Genomic DNA, 18,549 nt, shown 5'->3' on the forward strand with positions numbered 1-18,549 from the left:
CTGTCATTAATTGGAATTCACATGCATTTTAAGTGCCCACTAATTAAGCTAATTAATGAAGAAAATGCTTCATTTCTGATTTCCACAAACTGTTTGAAAGCACAAGCATCTCAAAGATTTGTGCAGGGTTACTTGTTTTAAAAAGCCTAGTATTTATCTTTGAAAAATATTTTCGTAAGAAACCTTTAAAATAATGCTGTACTTGCTAATGAAAATAATAGAATCACAGACTTTAAGATCAGAAGGGACCATTATGATCATCTAGTCTGACCTCCTGCACAATGCAAGCCACCCACCCACTCCTCTAACAAACCTGTTTCTGAGCCATTCAAGTCCTCAAATCATGGTTTAAAGACTTCAAGGTGCAGAGAACCTTCCAGCAAGTGACCCGTGCCCCACGGTGAAGAGGAAGGCGAAACCCGCCCAGGGCTTCTGCCAATCTGCCCTGGAGGAAAATTCCTTCCCAACCCCAAATATGGCAATCAGCTAAACCCTAAGCACATGGGCAAGACACTAGCCAGACACCCAGGAAAGAATTCTCTGTAGTAACTCAGATTCCACCTCATCTAACATCCTAACACAAGCCATTGGGCATATTTACCGCTAGCAGTCAAAGACAAATTAATTGCCAAAAATTAGGCTATTCCATTATACCATCCCCTCCATAAACTTATCAAGCTCAGTCTTGAAGCCAGATATGTCTTTTGCCCCAATACTCCCCTTCGAAGACTGTTCCAGAACTTTACTCCTCTAATGGTTAGAAACCTTCATCTAATTTCAAGTCTAAACTTCCTAGTGTCCAGTTTATATCCATTTGTTCTTGTGTCCACATTGGTACTAAGCTTAAATAATTCCTCTCCCTCCCTAATATTTATCCCTCTGATATATTTATAAAGAGCAATCATATCCCCCCTTAACTTTCTTCTGGTTAGGCTAAACAAGCCAAGCTCTTTGAGTCTCCTTTCATAAGACAGGTTTTCCATTCCTCGGATCATCCTAGTAGCCCGTCTCTGTACCTGTTTCAGTTTGAATTCATCCTTCTTAAACATGGGAGACCAGAACTGCACACAGTATTCCAGATGAGGTCTCACCAGTGCCTTGTATAACGGTACTAACACCTCCTTATCTTTGCTGGAAATACCTTGTCTGATGCATCCTAAAACTGCATTAGCTTTTTTAACGGCCATATCACATTGGCAGCTCATAGTCATCCTGTGATCAACCAATACTCCAAGGTCCTTCTCCTTCTCTGTTACTTGCAACTGATGCCTCCCCAGCTTATAACAACAGTTCTTGTTATTAATCCCTAAATGCACTTTTCACTATTAAATTTCATCCTATTACTATTACTCCAGTTTACAAGGTCATCCATATCTCCCTGTACAATATCCCGGTACTTCTCTGTATTGGCAATACTGCCCAGCTTTGTGTCATCCGCAAACTTTATTAGCACATACCCACTTTTTCTGCCAAGGTCAGCAATAAAAAAATTAAATAAGATTGATCCCAAAACTGATCCCTGAGGAACTCCACTAGTAACCTCCCTCCAGTGTGACAATTCACCTTTCAGTATGATCCATTGTAGTCTCCCCTTTAACCAGTTCCTTATCCACCTTTCAATTTTCATATTGATCCCCATCTTTTCCAATTTAGCTAATAATGCCCCATGTGGAACCATATCAAATGCCTTACTGAAATCAAGGTAAATTAGATCCACTGCATTTCCTTTGTCTAAAAGATCTTTGTCTAAAAGAAGGAGATCAGATTGGTTTGGCATGATCTACCTTTTGTAAAACCATGTTGTATTTTGTCCCAATTACCATTGATCTCAATGTCCTTGACTACTTTTTTCTTCAAAATTTTTTCCAAGACCTTGCGTACTACATATGTCAAACTGACAGGCCTGTAATTGCCCAGATCACATTTTTTCCCTTTCTTAAAGATAGGAACTATATTAGCAATTCTCCAGTTGTACGGTACAGTTTACAGATTCATTAAAAATTCTTGCTAATGGGCTTGCAATTTCATGTGCCAGTTCCTTTAATATTCTTGGATGAAGATTATCTGGGCCCTCTGATTTCGTCCCATTAAGCTGTTCGAGTTTGGCTTCTACTTCAGATGTGGTAATATCTACCTCCATATCTTCATTCTCATGTCATCCTACCATTATCCCTAAGCTCCTCATTAGCCTATTTAAAGACTGAGGCAAAGTATTTGTTTAGATATTGGGCCATGCCTAGATTATCCTTAACCTCCACTCCGTCCTCAGTGTTTAGCGGTCCCACTTTGTAAATGAATAGGACTACAAAAAGCAAGAAACACTAACTATTTCTGTAACACAAAGACATGGTAGAACACATCAACAGAGCCAAAACTACATCCATATTTCGTCCCTCCTTGAAATCAGAAATGCTAACACCTTTGAAATCCTATAAACTTTATCTCTATGGGAGTTTACAACTCCACAGTACATGTGGATGGACTGCCATGTACTGAAACAGGGCTATGGTATTAGCATATGATACCAAGTTTGTGTAGTAAAAATTTCTGATACTTTTTAGTGAAAACTAGATAATACATGTGCACAATGATGACTTGCCTATTAAAAAAAAGTGAATTTCAATACTCTCAAGAGCTATCCCTCATTATGAACTAGTGAGCTCGCCTTCTGTTTGCCAGTGAAGTGTCAATATTTCATGTGCCTAGGACCGTTCTTGTGGATTCATGACAAATCCACAAACAAGGAAATTCAGACTTCAGTTAAAACCAAATCCTCAATTCACCTCATTGTATTTACAGCCGCTACTGGAATTACACAAACCTTTAATTATAAGAATAGTTGTGATCAGCTGCCATAGTGACTGATTTATGATTGTAGTGTATGTGCAGTGACAGACTAAGCATAAAAAGTAAGCCCCCATGTTCTATAGCGTTAATATGTATGTCAAAAAAATTGTTGGAGGCACAAATCCATAGATTACTGATTCTTTAGAAGCTTAGAATACACATCCTTTCAACAGCAGACTTTAAGGAGGTGTTAAGGATCTGTAGTATCAAAGTCTGTGTATTTGAAGACCATTAAAAAGGACATGGTACAACAAGTAGCACATCTACTGATGAGGATCGGACACTCAGGCCTTGTTTTCACTATGAAAAAAGGTCTATTCCTAACTTGAGGCAAAATCCTAGTGAAGAAAGCCGATTTGTAGGTTTTACAAAAATGAGTTGGTTGAGTTAAACCCTGGGCTCCCCCCAGGCCTTAAAATTTGACCTGCTGACTTGCAAAAAAGTGACAAACTGCCTCGTCCTCAGAAGGCTTTTACCTCAGGTTATCCAAGTAAACTCAGAACACATATTTTGTCATAGCACAGATGAGGCCTAAGGAGAAGGCCTGCTCTGGCACCTTTAGGGTGGGTGAAAGAGCCAGGGTGGCATAAAGGGACAGCTGGGGGAGAATTTTCCTGGGACAAGCACTGTGGAAAACAGTTGTAAAGATGTCCTCCAATGACTCTCTCACAAGTCCTGGCATAGATGGAGCGTCAAGGGAATGGATTAAAAAGGTGAGAGCCATGTCACAGTCTGGACCGCAGTATGCATCAATATGGAGATTTTGAGCAATGGTGCCATCCACAGTGTAGCCAGGATAGGCTGCTGTAAGTTAAATAGCCCCTCAGCGCTGTCCCAATTATGCCAAAGAGTATCTCTAAGCCCTGGAACAATCCAGCATTGAGAGTACAAAGGAGGCTTAAAGCCACTCTAGCGTGCCCTTCTCCTCCTCCCCCTCGCCTCTTTAAAAGTACAGCAGAGTCTCTCATCCCAAGAGCACACCACAACAATGACCTGGATTCTACAACTGACTTCTGATCAGTGTCCAACTCATTCAAGGTCCCCATTCTGATAGTTAAAACTTTTCAACATCTTGGACCAGACTAACAATTCTCCATTCACTACCCTCCCCAGACCACTGGGTTCTCGTGTTTACAGTGATTTAGGATAACTCAGGAACTGGAGACAAAGGCACTTTCACTGCTCAGTCCCTTGCTGTGGAAATTCCCATCAGAGAAGGTAAGCATATTCTGCAGTTTAATCATTTTTAAAGGCCAGTGGGGTGCGGGGGGGAAATAACTCTTTATAATAGCCTGTCTTCACTTTCTGTGGCAGAGAATGACAGGAGAAATAGGGAGTCCAGTCATACACCAGGACAGCATGAGCATAGCTTGTATCTGCTTACATTCTTATACTGACTCTTAAATACTGCATTCCATGCATCCTAATACTATGATGAAGCACATTTATACTTCAGTGCTAACTTTTTTCTGTTATTTAATCTCAGTGATCATCTGACCTTAATGCCACAATTTGTCTTTTTCTTTAGAAAGATCCTCTAACAGCAAAAGCAAAATGACCTTCAAACAGCAGATTATTTTTCCAGGCAGTGTCACAGTTAAAATGTTACTGATTTTGATTTTCTGTTTTCATCGTATGTTTATGAGAAATTTGAAGTCCAAACACTGATGACATGCTTGTTTATTTGGATGTTATTTGGTTTGCAATTCATTAACATGGTACATGCCTAAGGGCTGGTCTACACTGAAAACTTATCAGCACAGCTACGTCTCTCAGTATTGTGAAAAACCCACACCCTTGAGATGTGTAGCTATGCCTACCTAACCTCCAATGTAGACAGTGCTATGTCAACAGAAGAATTCTTCCTTTGACCTAGCTATCACCTCTTGGGGAGGTGGATTGACTACAGTGATGGAAGAACCCTTCCTGTTACTGTTGTGTTGTAAGTGTAGACATTGCCTATGTTTTTTGGGTTTTGTGAACGTAGCCTCCCTTTCTGTGTGTGGGATTACCTATTGGTGTAAATGTTATCTGAATGTCTAAGCACCTGATTGCATCAAGACATCAGGCAGGTGCAATCAGGTGCTTAGACATTCAAATAACATTGTCAAACGTCAAATGTCCAAACATCAAATAACATTGTCAAACGTCAAATAACAAATGTCAAACAGTGCTGCAAAAGAACTGTGGTTTCACAAAGAAAAGGGAAGTGAGGTTACGGCCCTGTTTAAATAAATAAATAAATAAATAAATCAAGTACTAATATAGTAATAACTTAGGCTGTGATCCAAAACGCACCGAAATCAATGGCAGTCTTTTCATTGACTTTTATGGGTTTTGGCTCAGGCCCCTCAGATATAAGTAAACTTACTCCCACAAAGGCCTCAAAAAATGCAAGTTATTCAGCAAAGCTGACAGCAATTTGTTTTTCTGCTCCCTTGGTTCTTCCAAGTTTTTCCCACAGCAGTAGTTTTACACCATGTTCATCTGGTCCTAAAAACTCAGTCAATATAGAAACTAGTCTTACAAGTGCTAATGTTCCCCACAAATCCCTTTCTGAATTGAGTCCATGATTCAGTCAGAGATTGATTAATGGGGTTGTGTATTTAGGGAAGACTGAGGACTTCCCAAATGAGTGTGCTCAAAAACACATCTCCTAGACTTCCAAGTTGATTTGATATACCCACCATCACAGCCACTCAGGCAAGAGTCCCATTATATATTGAGGATTTTCTCAGGAGACTTATTTTCTTCTTCCATTAACAAAAATTAAAGCAGTTTCCTTTCCTTCCACTCCAAAAACCAATCACCAACTGACAAACCACCTTTAAGGTAAAATATGTTCCCTCATACAAGAGCACATGTAAGAAAATCTTACCGAATTAACAACTTCCTTTGCGCAAAGACAGCTTTGTTTTAAAAAAATTAGCAAGGTGGAGCCAGATTCTGAGAGGCTATCAATACGGTCCATTGACTTGCATTCATTCTAGCCAACTTACACCACTGGAGAATCTGGCTCAAAAATGGAAAAAACAACTTCCCAAAGTGTAAGCACCAGATGTTGAAAACATGGCAGCTTGCTGTATTATAATATCCTATTTAAAAAAAAAAAATTGTATGGGATGACAGAGGTAAACCCAGTGGACAATTGCAGTCTTTAAGGCTGCTTTCAGCTGCTGCTTTATTTGGTTGGGCCAACAATTGATTTATTTTTGTTTATATAGTGATACAAGTCATCTTTAACCATACTAAACTTGAAATATGTACAGAAGTGTAATTTGGAATGCCTAAAGCACTTCGCTATTTCCGTCGTAAGTTAAATATCTGCGATTGTAGTGATCCGAAGCTATAGATTATGCCTGTGACTAACTGATTCAGATTTTCAGATGTTTTTATTAAAGCTTCAGCTCCTGGAGTCATGGGATTAAGTGAGACTCCCAGATTTCATTTAAAACCAAAAAGCAAATAAAAAGAGCCCAATACTATTTTTTTAAAGAAAATCTCTTGTTTTTAAGCCAGTGTTCTGATTTTTGAATGCTCAGAGTCCACAATACTCTGCTCCAGATGTAACCAAGGAAGAAATTTAACAAGAGAAAAGTTCCAAGCCAATGGTTTCAGCAGCCCTTGAGATGGAACTCTGCCACCTCTTCCTGCTTCTTCTGTCTGTTCCTAACAGATAGGAGTTGAATATATTCCTTTACATACTAAGGGTGTGTCTCCACTACCAGGGTAAGTCAACCTAAGTTATGCCACTCCAACTACGTGGATAATGTAGCTGGAGTCGATGTAGCTTAAGTCAACTTACCCCAGTGTCTTCACTTCGCTGCATCAACAGGAGACGCTCACTCGTTCACTTACCTTAATCTTCTCAGGGAGCTGGAGTACTGAGGTCAACCAGAGAGTGCTCTGCGGTTGACTTAGTAGGTCTTCACTAGACCCACTAAGTTGACCCCTGCTGCATTGATTATAGCAGCGTCCATCTTCCCATAGTGAAAACCAGCCCTAAGAACTGTCAAAAATTTAATTGACAGGCTGCTGCTATCTGAGAACCTCCATTAGAAGGTTCCCCACCTACAGGCAGTATCAGAGAGTGAAGGAGTTATAGCCTACCTTTCCCCATGAAGGACTTGTTGCTACTCACTGAGGGCCCCTAAAAAAGGAGATTTCAGGAAATGCTCTCTCTCTCTCTCTCTCTCTATATCAGAGGGGTAGCCATGTCAGTCTGGTAAAAGCAGCAAAGAGTCCTGTGGCGCTTTAAAGACTAACAGACATACTGGAGCATAAGCTTTCATGGGTGAATCATTTCTGCCTCCCAAATGCAAGCAACAAAGCAGAGAAGTTTCTAGCAACATTTGATTTAGAAGTCTGATTTTTACACCACTCTCCTCTTTCTCGTTGTAACTTTAGTCCCTTTTGAAGATTTCAAATGGGACTAAAGTTACAAGGCGAAAGAGGAGAGAGGGAGAAAACTACTACAGTGCATGACATTGTCAAAAACTTGGCCATAATCGATACAAAGTTTCATTTCAGCAGTTAATACTAAGGTTACACTTGAGAATATTCTTCTAGCAATGTTAGATTTAGATGTCTGATTTGATTCCTTTAAGAATAAATTAGACTTATATCTGTAAAAATGTTTGATCTGGAGAAAATTATACAATAGGCAGAAAAAAGTACTAATGAAATTCAAGAAAAATTAATAGCTGTGGAGGCTAACAAAAAAGAACACTAAACTGCTTATTCAGTGTACTAATTAAAAATACAAATGTATTGAGTATAGCAATGATGAAGTCCATTTTTTTTAAACCAAGATTTATAACACGAGTGCCTCTGAGTTCTCCCAACAATGTTCAGGGTGAAGAGCAGTATAATTCTATGCCAAAGCCTTAAAGTTTTGCCAATTTTAATCCTTTTTAATTTTTTTTTTAAAATAGAGCTCCTGTTCCTTTTCAGAATAGAAAGCTTCACGTATTTCTAGAAATAACTAAAACCACATTGGCTGAAAGAAGATACTGCTTTTAAGAACTGATTTTTTTTCTTATTAAGTCTATGGGAGAAATTTTCAAAAGTGCCTAGGGGATTAAGAGCACAAGTCCTATTGACTTTCTGAGACTAGTGCTCCTAAAATCCTTTAGGTATTTAATTAATAGTTAAGGAAAATAAATTAATTAAAAAAAAAGACATTCCAGGTTGGATGGGTGAACAGGCTGGTGTTCAGGGGGAAAAAAAAGGATGGTTATTATCAAGTTAAGTTCAAGATCTCTCTGTCCAATAGCCTGGGCACTTAAAACTAGAGATTAAGACAGAGGTTGACTCTCCATTACTCTGGCACAATGAAACTTTCTTCCATAAGGATAAAGCTCTTCTGTGCTGAAACCATGTAATTAACTCCCGCCAGGACGAAGAGTCATCACAAATCTTTCACTTGAAGTGCAAGATACGCTTCTTAGACTTGTCTTCTCTATGCAAATCAGAATAGGATGTACACTGAAAACAAAACTAAATGAGCAACTAAACTCCTACCAAAACAAAACACTACCCTGCTGCACAGTTCTCAACTAGGGAAGAGAATGAGCAAGAGAACAAAACACATGACAGATGTTAGTCATGTTGCTTAAAATACTGCTAAAAGACACCCAGGAAATTATGGTATCTGAGAGTGATCTAAAAACCTGAATGGAACAGAATAAAATGATAAGTGAAGTGTGAGATAAGTACTATTTCTCCCAAATTGCTTTTGGATCCTTACTGTAAATTAAGATTAGGAGAATGAAGACCAAACTGAACACGTGTCAGAAGTTGCTTAGGTGCTTAACTTAATGCTGAGAAATCTGAATAAAACTGAAATGTATAGTGGACAGACTGACAAGCTTAACTGAAAAATAAAGAGAAATAAACTCACAATGCTTATGGAATCCACTGAAGAGTGCAGGCCTGGCAGTTGGAAGTTGCATGCGCATTAGAGATACATATTTTGAAGATGATTCTTAAGTCTGATTTCTTGTTGTAAAAAGCATGAGCTGTGCCCCTATATGAGGTATGAATGTGTCATGTGTTTGTATAACTTTTAATGCTAATAAGCTGGTAAATGTAAGGTAGAACTTCACATGCTTCCCTGCACAAGCTACCAAGGCTTGACTCAACTTCCAGAAATTATGTATTACAAGCCTGCAGGGAGAAGTGACGAAAAACGTACACAGTACAATGTTCCTTTCACTGGATGTCATTTAGTGGGGATTAACTGTTTTAATAATCTACTGCTGTTTCCCCTCAACTCTGATTACAGAAATAAGAAGCCAGTTGATTTACCTGTAAACACACTAACTCAAAGCACCCGTGACTTAGGCTTTCCTAATTACGTGTGTAACTAGGAATGCCTCAGTCTGGTACACACCAGTTTTCCGCAGGGGGCAGCCAATAAAATCATTCGGACTTCCACAGAACTGAAACAAAACTGTATTTAGACAGACATGTTATTGCTCCCTGGCGTTTCCAGCAGCTAGAGATATTTTCAGAGCCATGAAGAAATGGAAGTTTCTAATGCTTCAGAAGCTCTTTTGGAATGCATGGAACTGCCGTGTAACAGTCACAAATACTGAAAATGTCCTAAATTAAAATATCTTGTTAGCAGCTGATAAGGGTGCACATGGCTTTTTGTTTTTAACTAACAACAAAAATCGACTTTCTTGCTACTTCTTAGGAAAGGTGACAAGTTTCTTGATGAATGGGAGCTTTGAAGGAGATATTCTTCTAAAATATGAAAATTTCAGATAGATTTGTATCGTTCCCCCCCAATTTCCAGTACCATTTGTTCTCTCTTCCACTTGGCATACATCCCATCCTCTCCTTTACTGTGCACCGTACAATTTTTTTTTTTTAATTTATTACTTTGTGTGCAGTTAAACCAGCTTGCTAAGTGTCATTTTCTACAAGCAAAGTGTACTTCTAAGTGACTGCTTAGGTAGCCTTCTGGAAATCTCAGGTTTCTGCATTAAAACCATTACATTTTAATCAAGTGAGTTAGGAATCAAAGCATCCTTTTTGAGAAGATCAGCGTAGAAATGTATAGCTACTTAATTTCAGTTCAAGAAATTGTTCTGTGCTAAGGTTCCTAATTTCTTTGATAATGCTAGGAATGACAGGGAATTGCATCACTTAGGGAGAACAGGGGTAGATTACAGAAAATTGATTTTAGTTTTCAGTGAAAATTAATTCCATGCTTATAGCAACCAACAGAGAAGTAATGTTATACAATATGCCTTGAACGAACATCCGGGATTGATACATTTGCTTGACCACATTGTTTCAGACTTGGAGATTGGATGTGAACAGCCATCACCACCATCTTCATTGAAAAGACAACCACACTAAACTTCACCTTCAGAATAGCATATTTTGCTAGCACCATTCTGTATGAATGGTGTTTTAACCCCATCTCCTAGCCTAGAAGCAGTGTCTTTTCAGAAACAGCTCCCAGCAGTCTTGAGCAAATTTGTACAAAGAAGGGGTTATGGAAAGTTTCAGCATCAGTCTGCAAATGTCTTCTCCATATGACCTGGCAATCTGTGTAGTTAATTTCCCTGAAGAATACGAAAACCCTTATGACAAAGTGGGGCAAGTTATAGAAACATCAAAAAAATGGGGCACCTCATCTTTTCTGGAGCCTCACAAATCCAAATGGAACATGACAGCCTTGATTCAGTTTCATTACTTCTAAACCCAAATGGTTTAATAAAGACATAAATCTTCCATTGTATTAAATCTTACCACATAATAGTTCAATATGAATCTCAGGCAGAACAAGACTGTGCTGCATACAAACAGATGTTTGAATAAACTGCTCATACAATTTTACTAAAGATTTGTACTTATAGGAATGCTCATCTTACACTAGAGATGGAGAGCAAGAAAGAGGCCCTTTAATCTGACATTTTCATGGTAAATTTGCAATGTCAATGTCGGGAGGCATTATTTTACCTTTTTATAAACTGAAGGGCAGATCATTGTAGTGACTCACCCAAAGCCACCTAGCAAGAAAATGGGATAGTTGAGAATATCCCCAAGAATCCTGACTCTCAATCACTTGCTGCAACTGTGCACCTACAAGATCAATAGATCATTTGCAATATCATGGGAAACATGTATTTACTGAAAGTATATGCAACCATAAAGAAGGGACTTTCACTTCAATTGATTCAGCACTCTTGATTAAATGCCAGTATCCCAACTCTTGTCTTAGCTGTCCAAAGTTAGTCCTACTGTTTTCTCTACAGAACACCTATAACACATGGTGTCAAAGCTAGCAGATGGCCTACTAGACAGAAAATGGGAAACCTGCATTTACTGTTCATTGCACATCTCCATAAAAAACACATGCAATTAATTGTATAGATAGGCTGCATCACTGCGTTCAAACTGCTTTTCTTTGGCGAGTGAAGGGAATCTGGAGGATTAAGTCCAGGTTCCAGAATATCTGGAAATGTCCACTACATCCTAACCTAGAGACATCAAATAGATAAGGGAATGAATTTATTTAGTACATTTTTAATTGCTGGACAAAATTCACTCGCACCACCTCCATATGTCCTAACTACATTTTCTATCCCCTTCTTGTTTAAACAACATGGCTGTTTTAGCCCAGGATGGATCTCTAATTTGGATAGCTAGTCACCTCCTTGAATTTTTTTAATCAAAGTAAGCTTTGTTGTCCTCTTCCACCAGCCCACCCTCTTCCCCCGCCCCGGAAATGTGATAATCTTCTATATAGTGACACCATTGCAACTTTAAAGGAAAAAATATGCAACAAGTTTTTTCAGCTAAAATTCTGGCTTAAATATGCAATTTTTTGGGGACCATACTGACTACCTGTGTGATCTGAAATGACTTGCCATGCTGTGGCTTCTCAAGAAAAAGAAACCAAGCATGAGGTGATGACAAAATAATGTACATTATTATAATTTGCATATGGTTTGAAAAAAGCAAAAGCCATTACATAATGTTTGTAGATAACTGTAATTTCCCTGCTGAATAGACTACCTGGTGCCAAGAATAAAGAGAGAAAAGTCAAGAGAAATTGTAACAAATTCCCAATCCCCTCAAACAATCCCATTCATCTTTATAAAAAGGCATTTACACTTCACATTAAAAATATAAATATTTATATGTTGCTAAAGATAACAATGTTCCCGTGATTTATAAAGGAAAAAACATCCCAGGATTAAAAAAGAAATAGGGTGGGTGAGGCAATGTTATTCATGCTCTGTTTTTCAAATCAAGTTCTGTTAAGGAGCACATATAATCCCAACATCAGCAGCACTCTAAAATCAACTTCAAAGCTTCTTTCAGAATAAATAGAAGTGTATTACCTCAGAGTATGCACCAGTTTTAATCCTATGAGGACATGCTACATTCCTTTTAAGTAATTCTGCAGGCTGTAACCTACCAGATACGTGAAGCAGAAAGGTACAGACAGTGCTGCAACATGTTCCTATTATGCTCCCTCTAAAATGCTGCCATTCAGCAAGAGTAGTTGCCATAGGGATTATTTTTAGGAAAAAATCTGATATTTTCAAATTAAAATAGAAAGCATGTCACTTCTTTGCTTCACATATAGTAGTGATAGGTCTCATGACTGGAATGTCGATATAGAGGGGTACTGCATGTTCAGAAAAGACAGGCAGGGTAAAGAGGGAAGTGGTGCTGCATTATGGAGCAAGAACATATACTCTTGTTCTGAGGTCCAGAAGGAGGTGGGAGGCAGACTAGTTGAGAGTCTCCGGGCAACGATAAAAGGGGTAATAAACAGAGGTGACATTATGGTAATGGGGTCTACCACAGATCACTAGATCAGGACAAAGAGGAGGAGGCAGCACATCTAGAACAAATTAGACATATCCAAAACACAAGACCTGATAATAACGGGTGACTAACAATATATTTGTAAAAGCAGCAAAAAATCCTCCCTGATTGAACTACCTTATTATCTCTAGCTTGCCTGCATATATATACCTGCCCCTGGAAATTTCCACCACATGCATCTGACGAAGTGGGTATTCACCCACGAAAGCTCATGCTCCAAAACGTCTGTTAGTTTATAAGGTGCCACAGGATTCTTTGCTGCTTTTACAGATCCAGACTAACACGGCTACCCCTCTGATACTTAACAATATATTGATTATTTTGCAAAATGAACTTACCTAACTTACCTAACATAAGAAAAACAAAACAACAAAGCTGTCCATGATCCATTACCCATATTATGTTCTAAATTGCACCAGTCCCATTTTCAGAAGGGTTTTCCTACTGTATAATTCAGTGCCTTCTCCTCTTTGGCTAAGGATGCACAATTCCTATTACAGCTGATTACTTGCCATCAAGCTGTGCAATCATGTGGACTGCTGCTTAAAACAACAATCTTCAGTGTTACATCCTATGCATGTATTATTTCAAGACAATGCATGTTGCAAGTATTGCGTACGCATTCTAACGGCTAATTTCTCATTTTTACTGATTTATTTCCTTGAAATCTCATCAGGGCTGTTGTCCTTTGTCATAATTTACCATTTTTACTATAATACATGCTTATCTTAAATGGAAGATGGTTCTTATTTACCCTAATTGGGTTTGAACTTAGCCAGGTGACTCTCTTGTTTTATCAAATAATGAGACAAAGTTTTGTTTCCATCAACTGGTAAGCAGTCCTTTTATCCATATTTGCACTGGGGTTATAAGATATCAGGGAGACGTTTGAGCACTATCTTGTCCTGAAGTGTTAAACTTTTCTCTTTTTCTTTCTTTCTTTTTTTAAAAATTTATGGTCTAATTTTCTCTTTCATTGTTCTGAGCTAACCCTCTCGGCTCATGTCCAATCTGTGAAATTAGTAAGAAGCTTTGTTGATTTAAATCAACTAAATAAAATAAAAATAAAGGTATGTGATACCACCATCCAGGACCCAACACCAATATCTGCCTGCAGAGCTCAGAACTGAGGTAGCCCAGAGAATGAAGAATCCTTAAAAGGGGCATGATCAGGTTTTAATTTCTTTTTTAAATGATCTAATTTAAAATAATTCAATGCCTGAAAAAACAGTCTTTAAAAACAAAGTCTGTTGATACTATTTGAAGTGTTTTATTCAAGGTTTCCTGCTCTCTGGGTATTAATTTGAAGAGCTTTTTGGGAAGGCCAATTGCCAAAGTGACACAGGCTGGCCAAGAAATGTTTTCCCATCCTCCAAGAATTTTTGAGACATTAAAAAAAAACAAACCATTCCCATCCTCAACTGGAACAAGGTAGAAATCTCAAATTTTCATGAATCAACTAACCAAAAAAAAATTCAATTTGGGTCAATCAAAATGTTTTATTTAAATAATTATGAAATGCTGTTTCAATTTCAATCTTTTCTTTTTAAAAATTTTAGTATAAATTAACTTAAATTTCAAAACAAGCCATACTGAACTGAAAAAACAAAATTTTTCACTTAGAAAATGTCAAAATGGGAGGTTTGGACTATTCTGAAATTTGTTGAAACTGACCGTTCCTCACAAACAGTTTTTCAGTGAAAAAAAGCATTTGAAAAATTCTTGAGCAACTCTAAGAATGACTAATGCATCCCCAGGTTTACCCCTCATTCTCCCTCTCTGTATAAGTGCTGTCTCTGAATTTCACTTCCCTCTCATGCTGTTTGAGACAGTAGCACATTTAAAAACCTCTCCTCCTCCTCCTTCTGCTCTGCATAATTTAACCTTGAAAATTACACGATAACTTCACCCAAAAAAGGAGAAAGGGGAAGAAAATTCCTGAATTAACTGGAAAAAATGCTCTCTCTTCCAAACCAGAGACGCACCCAGAACATTCACCCAAGATGACATGGTCAGAATGGAGTCAGTTCAGGAATTTCAAATGTCTAACACAAAGTCATAATTTCTCTGTTAACAAAATCTAAAAAAAGCCTTTTAGAAATAAAACTTAGACCAATAAATTTTCAGTGTCAGCAACGTGAATTTTCTCAAGTTTACATTCCTTGTTACTGCTGTTTAATTCATAAAAACTGCAGTTCACTTGCTGTCAGGGGACAATTGGGAGCGACACAGCTAATCTCAGAGACTGGTTGTTTTTTTACTGTTAGAGCTGCTCTCTGCAACTTGATTCAATGCATCTCTTTGTGACGTCACAAAAAAAAAAATTTCCAACAAGAAACAGCAACAAGGAAAAAACACCAAGTGGGTTCTGTTTTATTGAAGTCAGTGAATTAAATTATAATCACCATAACTTTCCAACTCCATTAATGATGTAGGGAATAAAGACATGGATGAAATCCTGGCTCTACTAAAGTCAATGACAATACAATTGATTTCAGAACTTCAACCAATGCATTCAAATGTGTCAAGAGTACTATAAAAGCTTTCAAAGCTTCTAAAGGGCTTTTCATTTTGCTGCACACAGAAGGCTAACCTCTACAGAAGTCACAAAAGACAAAAAGACAGACAGTTCTTAATTTACTATATGAACTTAAGCCTGCCCTAACAAAAAATAAATTTTCTTCATTTCTGTTTAAAAGTTGATACAGCAAAATATGAAACTTTGAAAATCAATGGTTTGAGGATATTTTTCCTTGCATGCCTACAATTTATTTGGCAACTTCCCCCCCAAACAGGCTGATTTAACTTTTTCTGAGGTCCAAAGTGATGTCAGCAGCCCCAGAATACCAGAGAAAAATGTACCTTTGTCTTGCCCCTCATTTTTTGCTGCAAGTGGAGCTCAACTGCACCTATAAATTGGGCTCTGTCTCCTTAAAGTTCTCTACCCAAGAGAAACAGTGTTGGTAAGTGCAGTGTTACCCATCTGGAAGTTCCTCCATTAGGTGTTTTCTGAACACTATTAATGAGCCACTGCCATTTAAAAACACCAATACAGATTTGTGGCTTTGAGGATGAAGTCCATTAGATACCAGTAGCTTCCAAGGAAGCTGATTCTAACATAGTTGCAGCTGGGAAACAGGAATAAAAAGTCCTGGCACATCTAACGTCACCGGCACTTGAACAAAGGGCATAAATGGCAATTATGTTTACAAATATTTATTTGCTGTACAACATGCCAGTTTTTATATATATGAAAAGTCAACCTTTGAGAAATAAAAGTTCTTTGTTCCAATAGCTTAACATGGGGTTGTCTTGCTCATGAAACTTGCAAATATCTCACTCATACAAGAAGTCTCCAGTGATTGTTTTTTGTTTCTTCTCCAATAATTTAACCGGAGTGGTCATGCCTCCATAAAACTGACTGTGCATTACAAAGTGTACTGTGTACCTCAAAGTCACACAACTGTAGGTAAGAAATTAATGGGGCATCAACTATGTTAGGACCACCAAAGTGCAGATTAGTTCTGCAAAGAGGTGGATTCAGTGGTATACTGGACCAGTGATATCATGCAGGAGAGCATATCAGACAGATCACTTAGAAGATGCAGTCAACAGAAAAAAGATACCAATACAGAAACTTGTGTCTTATTAGCCTTCAGTGACAAAAAAAGCATCACTCTCATACAATACCTCTCTTTCTTTTGCAACTCCAAAGCACTTGTTGATTTCCTTGAGGGCCTGACACTTTGTAGAGGAGGAGGTTTAGTGATAGGGGTGATGAGAAGGGCATCCAAGAGCGAACGATAGACATTAGGATCGGAGAGTCTAGCAAGCATTTAGAAAGACCTGGTAAATACACTAGCTATCCACACAAAGATGAAAACTGACAGAAACTACTAAAAACATGTGAGATCCGAGCTTCCCAACAGTTTCCATAAGAGTGCGACAAGAATTATAACTGGAAAGTGATCCCTCCCTCCCTTGAGAAACTTATTGAGAAACCACTTCAGTGTCTGCAAAATTATTTAATAACTGGAAACATAATAAATGTTTAGATAGTCAGAAAATGTCCCAGTATAGCCTGTGGCATCTAAGGATCTAAAAGCTATTGACAAATATCAATTTATCTTCAACCACCATGCAAGCCAAGGGGTTATTAATTTATCCAGGAAGAAAATGGGACACATCAGACTCAGAAAAGTTAAAGTTATTGTCCCAGACTTAGCCAATAGCAGAGCTGGGAGTAGAACATAGGAGCCTTGGCTCTATTCTAACCCCATGTACATACTGCTAAGGTGAAAGTTAACCATTTCTGATTTTACATCTCTCCCAATTAACTCCTGTATGAGCATGAGCTTTTTGAAACAGATTGACAAAAATTAAAAAGGCTCCGTTTTACAGCTGATTTCTACCTGGCCCGTACAGCAACAGCAGCAGACACGGCAGCGGCAGCACTGCTCATAACTTTTGAGCTCTGCCTGGAAGGAGAAGGAACAGGAATGGGAGAAAACTTTGGCAGATCTTCCAATGGATTTTCAGGCAGCACTTTTCTAGTGTAGAAGCTTTCATTGAAAAGAGGAGAAAACAGAGAAAGGAAAGATCTCAGCCAAGAAATAGTAGAAGCAGCTTGAAAAAAAATCACTGAAAACTGTGCCATCATTAAGGTGCCATTTCAACACATAAGTTGGTGGAAAGACTTCTCTGTTAACCCTTAAACATTAATATGGAAAAAATTATTTTTCTTATGAACAACACTCTTAAATGATCAATACAGCTTTCAGTAAAAAAAAATCTAATTAGGTACAACAATTCACAACCTTGGGCCCTTAGCCTACAACTAACTCAGTGTGGGTGCAGGGGTCCACTATACACAGCATGTTGTAGGATCAAGGTTTTTGATTCTCTGTTTAGTTCTTCATGAGAGCATCAAAATGAATTTGAAAGTTATTCTGCTGATTGCCTTAAAGTCAGAATCAGCATAATATTATACCAAAAACATAATTTAAAAAAGACATTAAGGTACAAGAAGTAACTAGTGCACATCAGAAATTTTTTTTTAAATCAATATTTTCCAGATTTTCCTTCTATTCACCTCCCTCCGTACCTCTGTCTCCACTTTTTCTTACCCTTCTCCCCCCCAAATCACTGTCCCCAGGAGGGAGGAGAATAAAAAGAAAAGGAGGAGAGACAAAGATAAATATACTGAAAAATATTTTGAACAAAATAAAGTCCATTTAGAACCCTGGAAAACAACAACTTAATTTCCACACCATTTTTCAATCAGCTTCAGAAATAACTAAACGAAACACGTGAATGACAACAGTATTTTGCAGTGCAGCTTTGATTTAAATAGAGATATTGCCATGCTTTCACCTAATAGTCTTCTGTGTGCACAGCATACATTTTACCATGCATGACTTAATGATCTATACTGAGAGCCTGAGTTTTTAACAAAAGGACTTGTTTCAAAAGAAGGCACAAATAGAGAATGCCTGCCCCCCAAAATATCGAGAGGGTAAAAGAACATTCTATTCACATCTAGCATATTTTAGGCAACAATAGCAAGGAGCATGAAATGCAAGTGAATATGACAAAATAAAACACTTGCCTTCCAGAAAAAAAAGTCAAGTATAGGTTACTGTTACTGACTAATAGCAGTAAGCCTTACGAAAAGTTTCCTTGCTACAAATCTATTTAAAAATTGAACTGAATCACGGCTATTTAAAAAAAAAAAATCAACTTCCCTCAATTTTCCCCTTCACTGCATTTTTCAGGAGAAAAGCATTTCACCACTAGGTCAACATATCATTTTGGTAAGGGACTAATTCCGTTATGGCACTTCAT

At 38.0% G+C, this 18,549-nt stretch overlaps 1 protein-coding gene across 1 annotated transcript in view; it reads right to left on the bottom strand.

Moving 5' to 3' along the window:
- The window catches only part of PDLIM5 (PDZ and LIM domain 5), a 189,354-nt gene that overhangs the window by 35,223 nt on the left and 135,582 nt on the right, over positions 1-18,549 (bottom strand). Inside the window, 4 exon segments of the mRNA XM_030564809.1 lie at positions 16,396-16,530; positions 17,118-17,267; positions 17,810-17,815; positions 18,114-18,197. Coding sequence (XP_030420669.1) covers positions 16,396-16,530; positions 17,118-17,267; positions 17,810-17,815; positions 18,114-18,197 — 375 coding nt within the window.

This window comes from Gopherus evgoodei, chromosome 5 (assembly GCF_007399415.2).
Source record: "Gopherus evgoodei ecotype Sinaloan lineage chromosome 5, rGopEvg1_v1.p, whole genome shotgun sequence".
NCBI lineage: Eukaryota > Metazoa > Chordata > Testudines > Testudinidae > Gopherus > Gopherus evgoodei.